Here is a 17,378-nt window from a genome sequence, read left to right as displayed (position 1 = left end):
TGACAGAACTAAGTTCCTGAGCTTCAGAAATAATTGTAAGCTATTTTTGGCCTTGAAACCTCATTCTTCTGGTAATCCTATTCAACAGGTTTTGATTATTATTTCTTTTTTGCGCGGCAACCCACAGGACTGGGCGTTTTCTCTTGCACCAGGAGATTCTGCATTGAGTAATGTTGATGCATTTTTCCAGGCGCTGGGATTGCTTTACGATGAGCCTAATTCAGTGGATCAAGCTGAGAAAAATCTGCTGGCTTTATGCCAGGGTCAGGATGATGTAGAAGTATATTGTCAGAAATTTAGAAAATGGTCAGTACTCACTCTGTGGAATGAATCTGCACTAGCGGCTTTGTTCAGAAAGGGTCTCTCTGAAGCTCTTAAGGATGTAATGGTGGGATTTCCTATGCCTGCTGGTTTGAATGAGTCTATGTCCTTGGCCATTCAGATCGGTCGTCGCTTGCGCGAGCGTAAATCTGTGCACCATCTGGCGGTATTGTCTGAGAGTAAACCTGAGCCTATGCAGTGCGACAGGACTATGACTAAAGTAGAACGGCACGAACACAGACGTCTGAACAGACTGTGTTTCTATTGTGGTGATTCTACTCATGCTATTTCTAATTGTCCTAAACGCACTAGGCGGTTCGATAGCTCTGCCGTTATTGGTACTGTACAGTCCAAATTCCTTTTGTCCATTACCTTAATGTGCTCTTTGTCATCATATTCTGTCATGGCGTTTGTGGATTCAGGCGCTGCCCTGAATCTGATGGATTTGGATTATGCTAAACGTTGTGGATTTTTCTTGGAGCCTTTGCGGTGTCCTATTCCGTTGAGAGGAATTGATGCTACACCTCTGGCCAAGAATAAGCCTCAGTACTGGGCCCAGCTGACCATGTGCATGGCTCCTGCACATCAGGAAGTTATTCGCTTTTTGGTACTGCATAATTTGCATGATGTGGTCGTGTTGGGGTTGCCATGGCTACAAACCCATAATCCAGTATTGGATTGGAACTCTATGTCGGTAACCAGCTGGGGTTGTCAGGGAGTACATGGTGATGTTCCATTTTTGTCTATTTCGTCATCCATTCCTTCTGACATCCCAGAGTTCTTGTCGGACTTTCAGGATGTATTTGAAGAGTCCAAGTCTGATGCCCTTCCTCCGCATAGGAATTGTGATTGTGCTATCGATTTGATTCCTGGTAGTAAATTCCCTAAGGGTCGTTTATTTAATTTGTCCGTACCTGAACACACCGCTATGCGCAGTTATGTGAAGGAGTCCCTGGAGAAGGGACATATTCGCCCATCGTCGTCACCATTGGGAGCAGGGTTCTTTTTTGTAGCCAAGAAGGATGGTTCGCTAAGACCGTGTATTGATTACCGCCTTCTTAATAAGATCACTGTTAAGTTTCAGTATCCCTTGCCATTGATTTCTGACTTGTTTGCTCGGATTAAGGGGGCTAGTTGGTTTACTAAGATTGATCTTCGTGGTGCGTATAATCTGGTGAGAATCAGGCAGGGAGATGAATGGAAAACGGCATTTAATACGCCCGAGGGTCATTTTGAGTATCTGGTGATGCCGTTCGGACTTGCCAATGCTCCATCTGTTTTTCAGTCTTTTATGCATGACATTTTCCGTGAGTATCTGGATAAATTCTTGATTGTTTACTTGGATGACATTTTGATCTTCTCAGATGATTGGGAGTCTCATGTGAAGCAAGTCAGAATGGTTTTCCAGGTACTGCGTGCTAATTCCTTGTTCGTGAAGGGATCAAAGTGTCTCTTCGGTGTGCAGAAAGTTTCATTTTTGGGGTTCATCTTTTCCCCTTCTACTATCGAGATGGATCCGGTTAAGGTTCAGGCCATCCAGGATTGGACTCAGCCGACATCTCTAAAAAGTTTGCAGAAATTCCTGGGCTTTGCTAATTTTTATCGTCGCTTCATCTGTAATTTTTCTAGCATTGCCAGACCATTGACCGATTTGACCAAGAAGGGTGCTGATTTGGTTAATTGGTCTTCTGCTGCCGTGGAAGCTTTTCAGGAGTTGAAGCGTCGTTTTTGCTGTGCCCCTGTGTTGTGTCAACCTGATGTTTCTCTTCCGTTCCAGGTCGAGGTTGATGCTTCTGAGATTGGTGCAGGGGCGGTTTTGTCACAGAGAGGTTCTGGTTGCTCAGTGTTCAAACCATGTGCTTTCTTTTCCAGGAAATTTTCTGCTGCTGAGCGTAATTATGATGTGGGCAACCGAGAGTTGCTGGCCATGAAGTGGGCATTCGAGGAGTGGCGTCATTGGCTTGAGGGTGCTAAGCATCGCGTGGTGGTTTTGACTGATCATAAGAACCTTACTTATCTTGAGTCTGCCAAGCGCTTGAATCCTAGACAGGCCCGTTGGTCGTTGTTTTTTGCTCGTTTTGATTTTGTGATTTCATACCTTCCGGGCTCTAAAAATGTGAAGGCGGATGCTCTGTCTAGGAGTTTTGTGCCCGACTCTCCGGGGTTATCTGAGCCGGCGAGTATCCTCAAGGAAGGAGTCATTGTGTCTGCCATCTCCCCTGATTTGCGGAGAGTGTTGCAGAAATTTCAGGCTAATAAACCTGATCGTTGTCCGGCCGAGAAACTGTTCGTCCCTGATAGGTGGACTAGTAAAGTTATCTCTGAACTTCATTGTTCGGTGCTGGCCGGTCATCCAGGAATCTTTGGTACCAGGGAGTTGGTTGCTAGATCCTTCTGGTGGCCATCTCTGTCACGGGATGTGCGTGCTTTTGTGCAGTCCTGTGGAATTTGTGCTAGGGCTAAGCCCTGCTGTTCACGTGCCAGTGGGTTGCTTTTGCCCTTGCCGTTCCCGAAGAGGCCTTGGACACCTATTTCGATGGATTTCATTTCTGACCTTCCCGTTTCTCAAAAGATGTCTGTCATTTGGGTGGTCTGTGATCGCTTTTCTAAAATGGTCCATCTGGTGCCCTTGGTTAAATTGCCTTCCTCCTCTGATTTGGTGCCTTTGTTCTTCCAGCATGTGGTTCGTTTACATGGCATTCCTGAGAATATTGTTTCTGACAGAGGTTCCCAGTTTGTCTCGAGGTTCTGGCGAGCCTTTTGTGGTAGGATGGGCATTGACCTATCTTTTTCCTCGGCCTTTCATCCTCAGACTAATGGCCAGACCGAACGAACCAATCAGACCTTGGAAACATATCTGAGATGTTTTGTTTCCGCTGACCAGGATGATTGGGTGTCATTTTTGCCGTTGGCTGAGTTCGCCCTTAATAATCGGGCCAGCTCGGCTACCTTGGTCTCTCCATTTTTCTGCAATTCTGGGTTCCATCCTCGTTTCTCTTCAGGACAGGTTGAGTCTTCGGACTGTCCTGGTGTGGATAATGTGGTGGACAGGTTGCAGCAGATCTGGACTCAGGTAGTGGACAATTTGACCTTGTCCCAGGAGAAGGCTCAGCTTTTCGCTAATCGCAGACGCCGTGTGGGACCCCGACTTCGTGTTGGGGATCTGGTTTGGTTATCTTCTCGTCATATACCTATGAAGGTTTCCTCTCCTCAAGGGGGGGGTACTGTTGTGAATTCTGTGGCTGAGTTCACTTCTGTGGTCACAAGTGGTATTGCAGTCTCTGGGCTTCCTCCCTCAGGTGTTTTGGTGAGCTCGTTGGCTGCCTTGCTATTTAGCTCCACCTGAGTCTGTCTTCCTTGCTCCTTGTCAATGTTCCAGTGTTGGATCTGAGCTACTGCATCTTTCCTTGGGCCTGCTGCTCTGCTAGATAAGTGCTTCTAGTTTGTTTTCTGTTTTTTTCTGTCCAGCTTGTTATTATCTATTGCTGGAAGCTCTGAGAAGCAAAGGGGTGCACCGCCGTGCTGTTAGTTCGGCACGGTGGGTCTTTTTGCCCCTTTGCGTGGTTTTCGTTTTAGGGTTTTTTGTAGACTGCATAGTTCTCTTTGCTATCCTCGCTCTGTCTAGAATATCGGGCCTCACTTTGCTGAATCTATTTCATTCCTACGTTTGTCTTTTCATCTTGCTAACAGTCATTATATGTGGGGGCTGCCTATTCCTTTGGGGTATTTCTCTGAGGTAAGTCAGGCTTGTATTTCTATCTTCAGGCTAGTCAGCTCCTCAGGCAGTGCCGAGTTGCATAGGTAGTGGATAGGCGCAATCCACTGCTGCTTCCAGTTGTGTGAGGATAGATCAGGTACTGCAGTCTACAGAGATTCCACGTCTCAGAGCTCGTCCTATTGTTTTGGGTTATTGCCAGATCTCTGTATGTGCGCTGATTACTGCACGCTGTGTTGCCTGATTGCCAGCCATAACAGACCACTTCCGGGGCACACAGGTAAAAGTGCCGACACGCGCATGCGCAGTAATGTCCATTATGATATGCCCACAGTTGGGAAAACCATAATACGCAGGCGCCAAATTATACGTTAGTGCGCAGGCGCTAAGCACAACGCTGACGGCGGGAATAACATTCGCAGGGAAACGCAAGAGGTGGGGGAGGATCCGCAACTTATCAACGCCCATCTGACCAGACCTGACTGAGTGACAGCACCAAACGCCGACTTTCAAAAGGTATTTCGGCAACATAGGTGCGGAATATAAACACACAGAAGACAGTACTGTAAAGCTCAGCTCTGGCCCTTGTTAATGCCATTTTTATCTCATCTTTAAAATACGGGGTGACAGGTTCCCTTTAACTTAATATTTTGTTGCACAACCTTTTGAGACAATCACTGCAATCAAACGTTTCCTGTAACTGTCAATGAGACTTCTGCACCTCTCAACAGATATTTTGACCCACTCCTTAAGAGCAAACTGCTCCAGTTGTCTCATGTTTGAAGGTTGTTTTTCCAGACGGCATGTTTCAGCTCTTTGTAAAGATGCTCAATAGGATTTAGGTCAGGGCTTATAGAAGGCCCCTTCAGAATAGTCCAATGTTTTCCTCTTAGCCATTCTTGGGTGCTTTTAGATGTGTGTTTTGCGTCATTATCCTGTTGAAAGACCCATGACCTGCGACTGAGATCATGCTTTCTGACACTGGGCAGCATATTTCTCTCTAGAATCCCTTGATAGTCTTGAGATTTCATTGAACCCTGCACAGATTCTAGACACCCTGTGCCAGATGCAGCAAAGCAGCCCCAGAACATAATAGAGCCTCCTCCATGTTTCACAGTAGGGACATTGTTCTTTTCTTGATATGCTTCATTTTTCCATCTGTGAACATGGAGCTGATGTGCCTTGTCAAAAAGTTCCATTTTTGTCTCATCTGTCCATAGGACATTCTCCCAGAAGCTTTGTGGCTTGTCAACATGTAGTTTGGCAAATTCCAGTCTGACCTTTTTATGATTTTTTTCAACAATAGTGTCCTCCTTTTTTCGTCTCCAATGAAGTCCACTTTGGCTCATACAACGATCGAGGGTGCGATCTGACAGTGATATTCCTTGAGCTTGAAGTTCACCTTTAACCCCTTAATGACCGCCGATACGCATTTTAACGGCGGTCATTAAGGGTACTTAAACCACAGCGCCGTTAATAACGGCGCTGTGGAAAAAGTAAATAGCGCCCCCCCAGAGTCCGATTTTCTCCAGGGTCTCGGCTGCCGAGACCCCAGAGAACATGATTCGGGTCGGTTTTTACCGACCCCGCTTTTGCGATCGCCGGTAATTAACCGTTTACTGGCGAACGCAAAAAAAATCCGGACTTGTGTTTTCTTTCTCTCCCCTCTGATGTGATCGCACATTAGAGGGGAGAGAAATAGGGTCCCCCCGAGCCCCCCCATGGTACCTAATGTACCGAAAAAGGTGCCCCCCTGGTCCCCGACCCTCCTCCGTCTCCTCTGGGCTCCAAAATGGCAGGCGCATGTGCAGATGTGCCCGCCAAAACCTAGCTTCCCGCGCCAGTGTATTGGGGTCGGTTTTTACCGACCCCAGGAGAGATCGCAATCCCGGGGGTCTTCACAGACCCCCGGGGTTGCGATCGCTCCATATAGCATATAATATGTAAAAAAAAAAAAAGTTTGCTTTGCATTTCTCTCCCCTCTGATGTGATCGCACATCAGAGGGGAGAGAAAGAGTCCCCCGAGCCCCCACCATACCTAGAAGTCCCCCGCAGGTGATGTCCCCCAGTCCCAGGTCCCCAGCCCACTGCTCCAGGCCCCCCTTCTTCTTCTCTGCTGGAAGAAAATGGCGGGCGCATGCGCAGTGCGCCCGCCAAGATCTGCCAGCAGACACCCAGCAACCAGTGAGAATTTTCTCATTGGCTGCTGGGTTTTGATTACTGTGATATGTCCTATCACAGTGATCAAAACCCCTAATATTTGATAAATATGGCAGCACTTGGGCTGTACCTCTCTCTTCTCTCCTTGTAGTTCTGGGAGAGACGAGAGAGAGACTATATTTCAAGTGCTGCCCTGTCAGTTAACAAAAACATATTTCTGCATCCGCCAGCATCCCATTTACCCACCCCCGTTCTCCGTAATCCCTGCATCATCAGCAGAGGATTATAAAAAATAAAAAAAAATGTATAATTTTTGTTTCTAATAATTTTTTTAAAATTTTTTAGTGTTAGGGTTATGCATATTAGGGTTAGCAGAGGAAATAAAATGGCCCACAGAACTTTCAGCGCGGAGCAAGCTTACAGCCTGCTTTGCTCTGGCAGCTACGGCAGTGAAACAGAATCTGCCTCTGAAGCTGAGCAGCTTTCAGACAGTGATGACGACTCTTCCTCCACGGGATCCCCCAGCCCGGTGGTAGCGGAGTCGGTCGTCACTGCTGAAGCTTCAGAGGCAGGACCAAGTACCGCAGTCCCCCCACCGCTGTGGTATAATGACACCTCATTTTCCCCTCAAATTCCCCCTTTTTCTGCAGCCCCTGGAATAAGAGTAGATGTCACCAATTTTTCCCCTATTGATTTTTTTCAAATTTTCATTAGCCCTGAAGTCCTGCAATTAATCGTCCACCAAACAAACCTATATGCCCGGCAATATATTTCCCAAAAGCCTACTGCCTTTCATTCCCGTTCCTGGATCCCCACAAATGTCCCCGAAATAAAAAACTTCTTAGGCCTCACCTTGAATATGGGTTTAGTAAAAAAAAACACACTCTGCTCTTACTGGGCAACAAAAGCTGTCCACTGCACCCATGTATTTGCAGCCGTCATGTCCCGAGTCCGTTACGAAGCCCTGATGAGATTCCTCCACTTCAGTGACAATTCCCAAGCTCTCCCAAGAACTGACCCAACTACGATTGGCTAAATAAATTAAGACCCCTAATTTCCCTCCTAAAAACTTTGTTTCTAAATTCCTATACCCCAGAGCAAAATGTGGCAGTCGACGAGTCCTTGATGAGCTACAAGGGCTGTCTGTTATTCCCTCCAAGAGAGCCAAATACGGCATAAAATTATACAAAACTTGCGAGAGCTCATTAGGGTACACGTCAACCTTCCTAATTTATGAAGGTAGGGACCACCAAATAAACCCCCCAAACTGCCCCCAGACAATTGGTATCCCAGGCAAAATTGTCTGAGAGCTAATGATGCCCTTTCTCCATCAAGGGTAATAATAATAATAGTAATCTTTATTTATATAGCGCCAACATATTCCGCAGCACTTTACAGTTTAACAGTTTCAAACACAAAAGTCATAAGTAACAACGTTAACAATACAATAAGGGTGCCGAGTGTATACTGACAACTACTACACGAGCATCCACAGTCGGATCCTTCAGACGGAACCTGAAAACTCATCTCTTTAGGAAAGCCTACAGCCTGCACTGACACCGCTGCTGCCTCATCACTATCGAAGCTACCGCCTCACCAACACCGGAGCCACCGCCTCACCAACACCGGAGCTACCGCCTCACCAACACCGGAGCTCCTGCAACCCTCAACCTACTGTCTCCTTCCCCATAATCCTGTAGAATGTAAGACCGCAAGGGCAGGGTCCTCGCCCCTCTGTATCAGTCCGTCATTGTTAGTTTGTTTACTGTATGTGATATTTGTAACTTGTATGTAACCCCTTCTCATGTACAGCACCATGGAATCAATGGTGCTGTATAAATAAATAATAATAATAATAATCCCCCTATACAAATCCCTCCATGCTGCAAATACAAGGGCCTATGGGACAGTGAGGGAAAACAGAGTGGGGTTTCCATCACAGTTGGTGTCCAGACGTTTGGAGAGGGGGGCGTCATTCTCACTCGCAAGTGACCAACTTCTTGCAGTGAAGTGGAAAGACAGGAAGGACGTCTACATGCTTTCCACACTGCATACGGACACCACTGTGACGGTCAGAGAGAGGGGTGCCACCAGGGACAAGGAAAAACCAGTCTGCGTCACAGACTATAACAAAAATATGGGTGGCGTAGACTTGTCAGACCAGGTTCTGCAACCATACCTGGTCAAGAGGAAGACCAGGGCGTGGTATAAAAAGGTGGCAATCTACCTTATTCAAACTGCCACATATAACAGCTTTGTCCTGTATAAAAAATCCCAAGGACCACTTACATTCCTGCACTTTCAGGAAAAAGTTGTAGAGAGCCTCATATTTGAGTCAATGGCACCGGGGGAAGCCTTTGACTCTGAGGATTCCCGGAGTCTTTCAGAACGCCATTTTCCTCACCCTGTCCCTGTCACTCCCACCCAAAGGTATCCTCAAAAAAGATGCCGAGTTTGCAGAAAGCATGGCAGACGGAGTGATTCCTGATTCTATTGCCCCACATGCCCATCCCAAGCAGGCCTTTGTATCTCCCCCTGTTTTGAGACCTACCACACCACCTATTAGTTTGCTTTTTTTTTCAATAATTTTTATTTTCTGCTTAGTGGCCCCAGTAGAATAATTTGGAACAATTGATAAAGAAAATTTTTATTAGTAGATCCCATTTTACCCCATTTCACAATTAATTCCAGAACTTGATCAATCCCGTACCAAACTACTATCCCAACAAATTCTCATCCACGTACCCACGTCTGTACGCTCTAGAGTGTGGACCCCACAAATGTTCTTGCAAAGTCAGGTCATCTGAAAATTCTAGGACTCGATCAATCCCATACCAAACTACTATTCCAACAAATTCTCGTCAACGTACTCACGTCAATAAGCGTTAGAATGTGGACCTCAGAAATTATCTTGAAAAGTGAGATCATCTGAAAATGAATTCTAGGACTTGATTACTCACAAACATTTTTGACCATTTATCTAACTTTGACTGTTTTTACGACTGTCTTGCTACACAAAACTTTGGCTTCCATTTATATTACTTATATTTATGTTGATGATACGGGCATGATCATTTTATTGTAGGATTTCTAAAAAATTAGGAAGTTCCGTACTTATACACTATGGACTTTACTTTATGGTTCTTGCCGAACCTCTGGTACCAGACAATACTTTCTATAGAGAACTGGTTGTTTTGTGCATATAGCGGTTCTGACCTTGGCGGGTGGGAGCTTGCTATGGTGTACCACGTCTATTGGCACATTCGTCTCTCATATAGGGATTTATAGAGCTAAAAGGACGTTGTACGACCAGTCTCTGAAAGTGTCTGCCATTCTAACCCTGATGTTGTTCTTTCATCTTTGGAACAAACTCCGCTTTGCCACATAGTTGGCTGCATTTTCCTACACATTTTGCCCTTCATTCCAGTACAGTTTATTCTTTCTGCTACAATATACGCAAATGCGGGACAACTGTTTTGTTAGCAAGACCAATTTTATAGTCAGCCAATGTGTTTTAGGAGCATGCCTCCCTCTCTGAGTAATAATTCCTGGAAGGATTTTCTTTTTTGCTCAATGTCTCTAGAAGCTTTGAATGGGTCCTGGATCTTCAATTTCAGATAAAGCCAAATTTGTCACATTGTGCCCCTTTCTGTCCAAGCCCTGCCATTTGTCCAAACAGAACTTTTTGACTACATATGGGATATCGCTGCGCTCATAATAAAGTGGGTAACGAATTGTGGGGTCCAATTTTTGATGTTATTTCTGAAAAAAGTGAGACATTCAGGTCTAAAACAAGATTTTCATGGAAAAAAAATGAATTTTTTCAATATGACGACCTAATGTTATCAAACTCTGTGTCGTACATGTGGGTTCAAATTGCTCAATATACCCCTGATTAAAATCTTTGAGGGGTGTAGTTTCCAAAATCGGGTCAGTTGTGGGGGGTTTCTGCTGTTAGGCACATCTACAAACCCAAAATGGCGTCCGCTCTCACAATTAAAAGATTAAAAAGTCAAACAGCACTCCTTCCCTTCCGAGCTCCGCAGTGCGCCCAAACAGAGGTTTACCCCCACATACAGGGTATGGAGATACTCAGGACAAATTGCACAACAACTTTTGGGGTCAAATTTCTCTTGCTACCCTTGGGAAAATAAAAAATTGGGGGTGAAAAGATCATTTTTGTGAAAACAAAATTATTTTTAATTTTTTCGGCTCTACGTTATAAACTTGTGTGAAGCACTTGGAGGTTCAAAGTGTTGACCACACACCTAGATAAGTTCCTTAGGGGGTGTAGTTTCCAAAATGGGGTCACTTGTGGGGGGTTACTGCTGTTGACTCAACCTCTGTCCTGTGTCCTTGTGTGTACCACATTGAGCATATAGAAAAGAAAGAAGACCAAAGAACTGACTGAGGACTTGAGAAACCAAATTGTGAGGAAGCATGAGCAATCTCAAGGCTACAAGTCCATCTCCAAAGACCTGAATGTTCCTGTGTCTACCGTGCGCAGTGTCATCAAGAAGTTTAAAGCCCATGGCACTGTGGCTAACCTCCCTAGATGTGGACGGAAAAGAAAAATTGACAAGAGATTTCAACGTAAGATTGTGCGGATGTTGGATAAAGAACCGCGACTAACATCCAAACAAGTTCAAGCTGCCCTGCAGTCCGAGGGTACAACAGTGTCAACCCGTACTATCTGTCGGCATCTGAATGAAAAGGGACTGTATGGTAAGAGACCCAGGAAGACCCCACTTCTTACCCCGAGACATAAAAAAGCCAGGCTGGAGTTTGCCAAAATTTACCTGAAAAAGCCTAAAACGTTTTGGAAGAATGTTCTCTGGTCAGATGAGACAAAAGTAGAGCTTTTTGGGCAAAGGCATCAACATAGAGTTTACAGGAGAAAAAAAGAGTCATTCAAAGAAAAGAACACGGTCCCTACAGTCAAACATGGCGGAGGTTCCCTGATGTTTTGGGGTTGCTTTGCTGCCTCTGGCACTGGACTGCTTGACCGTGTGCATGGCATTATGAAGTCTGAAGACTACCAACAAATTTTGCAGCATATTGTAGGGCCCAGTGAGAGAAAGCTGGGTCTCCCTCAGAGGTCATGGGTCTTCCAGCAGGACAATGACCCAAAACACACTTCAAAAAGCACTAGAAAATGGTTTGAGAGAAAGCACTGGAGACTTCTAAGGTGGCCAGCAATGAGTCCAGACCTGATTCCCATAGACCACCTGTGGAGAGATCTAAAAATGGCAGTTTGGAGAAGGCACCCTTCAAATATCAGGGACCTGGAGCAGTTTGCCAAAGAAAAATGGTCTAAAATTCCAGCAGAGCATTGTAAGAAACTCATTGATGGTTACCGGAAGCGGTTGGTCGCAGTAATTTTGGCTAAAGGTTGTGCAACCAAGTATTAGGCTGAGGGTGCCAATACTTTTGTCTGGCTCATTTTTGGAGTTTTGTGTGAAATGATCAAAGTTTTGCTTTTTGCTTCATTCTCTTTTGTGTTTTTTCATTTAAGACAAATTAAATGAAGATAATAATACCAAAGAATTTGTGATTGCAATCATTTTCAGGAAGAAACTGAGTATTATCTGACAGAATTGCAGGGGTGGCAATACTTTTGGCCATGACTGTACATAAGTTCCTTAGGGGGTGTAGTTTCAAAAATGGGGTCACTTGTCGGGGTTTCTGCTGTTAGGAACATCTACAAACCCAAAATGGCGTCCGCTCTCACAATTAAGAGCTTGAAAAGTCAAACGGCACTCCTTCCCTTCGGAGCTCCGCAGTGCGCCCAAACAGAGGTTTACCCCCACATACGGGGTATTGACATACTCAGGACAAATTGCACAACAACTATTGGGGTCCAATTTCCCTTGCTACCCTTGGGAAAATAAAAAATTGGGGGTGAAAAGATCATTTTTGTGAAAAAAAAAATGATTTTTAATTTTTTCGGCTATACGTTATAAACTTGTGTGAAGCACTTGGGGGTTCAAAGTGTTGATCACACACCTAGATAAGTTCCTTAGGGGGTCTAGTTTCCAAAATGGGGTCACATGTGGGGGGTTTCCACTGTTTAGGCACATCAGCAGCTCTCCAAACGCGACATGGTGTCCGATCTCAATTCCAGGGAATTCTGTGTTGAAAAAGTCAAATGGCGCTCCTTCCCTTCTGAGCTCCACTGTGCACCCAAACAGAGGTTTACCCCCACATACGGGGTATCGACATACTCAGGACAAATTGCACAACAACTTTTGGGGTCCAATTTGTTTTGCTACTCTTGGGAAAATAAAAAATTGGGGGTGAAAAGATCATGTTTCTGTTGACCCCAAAACAAAATGACTAGAGGGCCGGGAAGGGGTTTCAAAGGAGTAAACGCTTATACTCGGGTGTCCTGCTGGCACTGATTACGCCTCTGAGTTGTCAGGATTCTCCGACGCCACGGGTAGGTGGGTGCGCAACTGCTAGTAAGGCTACTTTCACACTAGCGTTAACTGCAAACCGTCCCAAAAACGTCTTTTTCCCGAAAAAACGGATGCGTCAAAAAACTGCAAAACGTATGCAACGAATACAGCATTTCGACGGATCCGTCGCAAAACCGTCGCAAATCCGATAAACGGTTCCGTTGAAATGCTGGATGCGTTGCATACGTTTTTTCCATCCGTTGCATACGTTTTTACGACGGATCCGTTTTTAAAATGGGAGGCACCAAAATTTGATTGGCTACTGGAAACTAGGGAAATCTATATACTGACTGTATTTACAGCACATCTTTGAGGGTTTTAGTTTAGTGGCAATGATGGATGGTGTAATTGGGAGGATTTCGAGTTTGGTTACTGAAGTTATATTTGAGACGAATCGCCTGGATATCATAGTGCGGGAGAAGGAGGCGGCAGCAGAAAGACGGATGATGCAACGGAGAAGGCGACAATTCTGGATACATCCAATCAATGAGCTGCGGATGACCAGGGGTGTCCAGTCCACTCTCTATCTGGAGTTGCGGTGCAACCCCCAAAAATTCTTTAGTTATGTACGGATGAGGATGGAACATTTCGATTATTTGGTTGGAAAAATAGAGGATGTCATCCAAAGGCAGGACACAAGGATGAGGCTTGCCATCACACCGGCGGAGCGGCTCATGGTGACACTGCGGTAAGCATTTTTTCTTTATGTCATTGCTCATATTGAATGTGAGTACATGCTGCAGAGAATACTGCGCTGACACATTGCGCCGCATTTACTGTAGCATGTCATTTGTTGGTTTATGTGAGGCCATTCCACTTGTTTTTTTTTCTTGTGTCATTGGTCATATTGAATGTTATTACATGCTGCAGAGAATACTGCGCTGACACATTGCGCCGCATTTACTGTAGCATGTAATTTGTTGGTTTATTTGAGGCCATTCCACTTGTTTTTCTTGGTTGATGGTCTGTGCAATTTTTTTTTACATTTTTTTTTTATTTTTCCCTGCAGCTTCCTAGCTACGGGTGAGTCTTTGACTTCACTCCATTTCCAATTCCGGCTGGGGATTTCCACTATTGGCGGAATTGTGAAGGACACATGTCGTGCGATTTGGGACACTTTACAGCTGGAGTATATCCCACAACCAACAATGGAAATCTGGATGAGAAGTTCCGAACAATTTGAGCGAATGTGTAATTTTCCAAATTGTGTTGGTGCTGTGGACGGCAAACACATTAGGATTGCAAAACCGGCAGGAACAGGATCAGAGTACTATAACTATAAAAAATACTTCTCAATTGTACTCATGGCTATTGCTGACGCCAACTGCCGATTCCTTGCTGTGAATATAGGAGCGTATGGCCGGTCCAACGACTCCCAAGTGTTTAAAAACTCTCCGATGGGTCGCTGCCTGTATGGAGATACATACAATTTCCCGCCAGCAAGACCGCTCCCAGGAACCAGTGAACCAGCCTTGCCCTATGTGTGTGTAGGTGATGAAGCCTTTCAACTGTCGCCGCACCTACTGAAACCATACAGCAGCCGTGAATTACACCGCACCAAGCGGGTATTTAATTACCGTCTTACCAGAGCAAGAAGAGTGGTAGAGTGCTCTTTCGGTATTTTGACAGCAAAGTGGAGAGTTCTGCTGACGGCAATAAAACTGGATACAAAAACTGTAGACGATGTTGTCAAGGCATGTGTGGTGCTCCATAATTTTGTTATTTCAAAGGAGCCCGTTACCTTGGATGACGAACAATTGGAGACATCCTTGTGGGATTACCGAAGTGCCTCTGTTCGCTCCACCGGTTCTGTTACTAGGATGAGGGAACAGTTTGCTGAATATTTTTTGTCACCTGTTGGGCGGATTCCATGGCAAGACATAATTGTGTGACTTTTTTTTAATTTTTTTTCTTTTTTTTTTCCAAAATTTTTTGGTAGCAACTGCCACAAAAAAAAAAAAAAAAAAAAACAAAAAAAGAGTGTGTGTGGTTTGCTTGCTAATATAATATAAAACCATTTTGTTAAACCTTGAAAACGTCTGGTGTTTCTTTTCACTTAACCTTTCATATTTACCTTAATTAATGAACACACACACACAGTAGATTGTAAACCAGAATTATGTTTATTTCAAAAAATATATTTTTTGTGGGTAATTTTCCCACACAATTTTTTTTTTGGTAATTTAAAGAACCTTTCTTTTTTTGGCAAAAAAAAACTATGTACAAGTACATTCCAGGTTCACAGATCCTGGTATTGTTGGGTGGAGTAACTATGGGAGGAGGGGCTGGAAGGTTGGACCACGTCGGTAGGTGGGATTGGGGAAACCCTACCTGTTGCGTCTGTAGTGGAAGGGGGGGGGAAAACAGGAGGCTGACCAGAGGGGTGTTGTGTTGGGGTAGGTGGAAAACTTACTGGGGAGGGAAAGCTGGGCAAAGATGAAGAAAACACGGGTGAATACATTTGGGTTGTGGGCCGGGTTGGGTATTGGTAGTGATGTTGATATTGAGAGTGATGTGGATATTGGGACTGGCGGTGATATTGTGGGGCATGGTGTTGAAATTGGGACTGGGATGTGTGGGGAGGTGTGGGGGTAGATTGGGGTTCGTTAATTACCTTCAGCAGAGCGTTATGGCAGCTATTCATTACCCGCATCTGCTGATCAAAAGAAAGCTTTTCCATGCTCCTGAGCATAGACTGAAAAAAAAGATTGGCTGGAGCTTGACTTACATCTAAATGCAGTCTATCCAAGCGACTGCTGATTTCATGTTGGTTTTCACTCATGCGTGATTGCATCATGCTGAAACCAGCAGTCACTTGTTCTCCCAAAATTTTAAATGAATTTTGGAAGCCTGCATTTAGATGCAAGAACTCAGGAGCATAGCTCCTTTCCTGACCCCTCTGACGCTGCCGCCATGAACCTACCGGTGGTGTAGAGGTGGCAGGGTCAGAGGGGTGGGGTAAAGGGAACGCTATCTGTTGACCATCAGATGCGAGTAAGGAAGGCTGCACTCCACTGGTAGAGGCGGATGAAGTGGAGGGGACAGAGGGGTGAGAGGTGTGGGGCCTACCGACGTGGTCCCCGGTGGCGGACTCAGGAGGGATCGCTTCAGAGGGTGCAGAGGTAGATGCAGGCGCACGGTGGCTGGAGTAGGTGCTGTGAAAGAAAAAAAAATAAGTTAATATATTGATATGAAAAAGGCCGGACTGAAACAAAAGTTTTGTGATTAGACAGGTTCTTACTGTGATGTTGAATACTTACACTCTACTCAGCATGGTTTCCCTCAGGAAGGAGAGGTTCGTGCCATATCTGTACCTCCTCTTCTTCCTTGCTGCTGAGCCACTCGGGGCCTGCATCTCCTCGTTAAACTCCCTCTTAAAGCGATCCCTCAATGACCGCCACCGCTTCCTAACCTTGGTACCTGTGAAGACAGGAATGAAGAAAAAAAAAAAAATATTCGTAAATGCAAGACATTACATTCAGCTCAAAACATCACTGAAAAGTGAATACTTACATAGTTTGCTCTGCTGCTGTGGAAGAAGGTCCTCCCACCTCGCAAAGATGTTCCGGCATACTTCCAACCAGAGCCGACGGGTGACACTGGTATCAGCATGCCTGCGGTCAGCCATGTTCCACAGTGGCTCCCGTTCACGAACCTCCTCGATGAGGGCTTCAATATCGATATCTGAATCGTATTCGGGAGCACACTGTGAAGCCTGTTAGAACAAAAAAAAAAGAAAGAATTAAAAATTAGTAGACTGAAAGCAAAAAATTAACAATTGAAGCCCCACAAAAAACCGACTCACTGATGGCCGACCGCGGCGTCGAGTCCGCCGACTCTGGGAGCGCCTGGGAGAACCTTCATGCTGTGCTGGACGTTCAGCAGCACCAGCAGCAGCAGCAGCAGCAGCAGCAGCAGGAGACTGAAATAAAGGATAAAAAAAATTAGCTTTAATGTATGTATATGTTTTGTGTGTTACGTTATATATGAAATTCTGTTTTGTGTACGGTGCAGTGTGATGTGTGAAGCAAGTGTTTCACCACTACTTACACTTGGTTCCTCCTCCACTTCGATGTCTCCACCCGTCTCGGTCCCTTCCGACAGCTCCTCATCGGATTCTGATTCCTGTTTAAACATAATAAATGCATGTAGTGACTCAAAATGATGTAAATTTAAAAAAAAAAACAAAAAAATTTTTTTTACTTACCGATACCTGCTGTTGCTGTGGAGGAGGGCTGCCGGAAGAGGACATTGTGTGGCTGTGGTCCAGGTGGCTGTGGTCCTGGTAGGTCTGTAAGTTAAAAGACACTTGCAATCTGCTCTACACATTGAAGTAGCAGATTTGGGGTCTTCAAAACTTACTTTTCAGATTTTCTGGATGTGGGCCAGGTGGCTGTGGTCCAGGTGGCTGTGGTCCAGGTGGCTGTGGTCAAGGTGGCTGTGGTCAAGGTGGCTGTGGTCCAGGTGGCTGTGGTCCAGGTGGCTGTGGTCAAGGTGGCTGTGGTCCAGGTGGCTGTGGTCCTGGTAGGTCTGTAAGTTAAAAGACACTTGCAATCTGCTCTACACATTGAAGTAGCAGATTTGGGGTCTTCAAAACTTACTTTTCAGATTTTCTGGATGTGGGCCAGGTGGCTGTGGTCCAGGTGGCTGTGGTCCAGGTGGCTGTGGTCAAGGTGGCTGTGGTCAAGGTGGCTGTGGTCCAGGTGGCTGTGGTCCAGGTGGCT

General features: G+C 45.3%; 2 protein-coding genes across 2 annotated transcripts; one reads left to right on the top strand and one right to left on the bottom strand.

The window, feature by feature from the left end:
• The first annotated feature begins 12,671 nt into the window (after positions 1-12,671).
• Positions 12,672-14,841, top strand: LOC138675584 (uncharacterized). Its single transcript, XM_069763950.1, has 2 exons — positions 12,672-13,342; positions 13,664-14,841. The coding sequence occupies exons 1-2, from the start codon at positions 12,987-12,989 to the stop codon at positions 14,544-14,546; spliced, it is 1,239 nt and encodes a 412-aa protein (XP_069620051.1). The 5' UTR covers positions 12,672-12,986; the 3' UTR covers positions 14,547-14,841.
• A 40-nt stretch (positions 14,842-14,881) lies between these two features.
• Positions 14,882-17,052, bottom strand: LOC138675583 (uncharacterized). The gene is made up of 6 exons (XM_069763949.1): positions 16,862-17,052; positions 16,705-16,779; positions 16,460-16,576; positions 16,168-16,369; positions 15,915-16,074; positions 14,882-15,809 (listed from the first exon to the last, which is right to left on the bottom strand). The coding sequence occupies exons 1-6, from the start codon at positions 16,904-16,906 to the stop codon at positions 14,894-14,896; spliced, it is 1,515 nt and encodes a 504-aa protein (XP_069620050.1). The 5' UTR covers positions 16,907-17,052; the 3' UTR covers positions 14,882-14,893.
• Between the last annotated feature and the right edge of the window lie 326 nt (positions 17,053-17,378).

Source organism: Ranitomeya imitator, chromosome 4, assembly GCF_032444005.1.
Source record: "Ranitomeya imitator isolate aRanImi1 chromosome 4, aRanImi1.pri, whole genome shotgun sequence".
In the NCBI taxonomy this organism is placed as follows: domain Eukaryota; kingdom Metazoa; phylum Chordata; class Amphibia; order Anura; family Dendrobatidae; genus Ranitomeya; species Ranitomeya imitator.
This window is presented reverse-complemented; position numbering and strand designations above follow the sequence as displayed.

Bases quoted from the DNA above. Each gene is read 5' to 3' on its own strand.
- LOC138675584 (XM_069763950.1), top strand. From the start codon at position 12,987: ATGATGGATGGTGTAATTGGGAGGATTTCGAGTTTGGTTACTGAAGTT. The intron at 13,343-13,663 runs GTAAGCATTTTT...TTTTCCCTGCAG, and splicing joins CGGCTCATGGTGACACTGCG to CTTCCTAGCTACGGGTGAGT.
- LOC138675583 (XM_069763949.1), bottom strand. From the start codon at position 16,906: ATGTCCTCTTCCGGCAGCCCTCCTCCACAGCAACAGCAGGTATCG. The intron at 16,780-16,861 runs GTAAGTAAAAAA...ATGTTTAAACAG, and splicing joins CACAGCAACAGCAGGTATCG to GAATCAGAATCCGATGAGGA. The intron at 15,810-15,914 runs GTAAGTATTCAA...TTTCTTTCACAG, and splicing joins GAAACCATGCTGAGTAGAGT to CACCTACTCCAGCCACCGTG.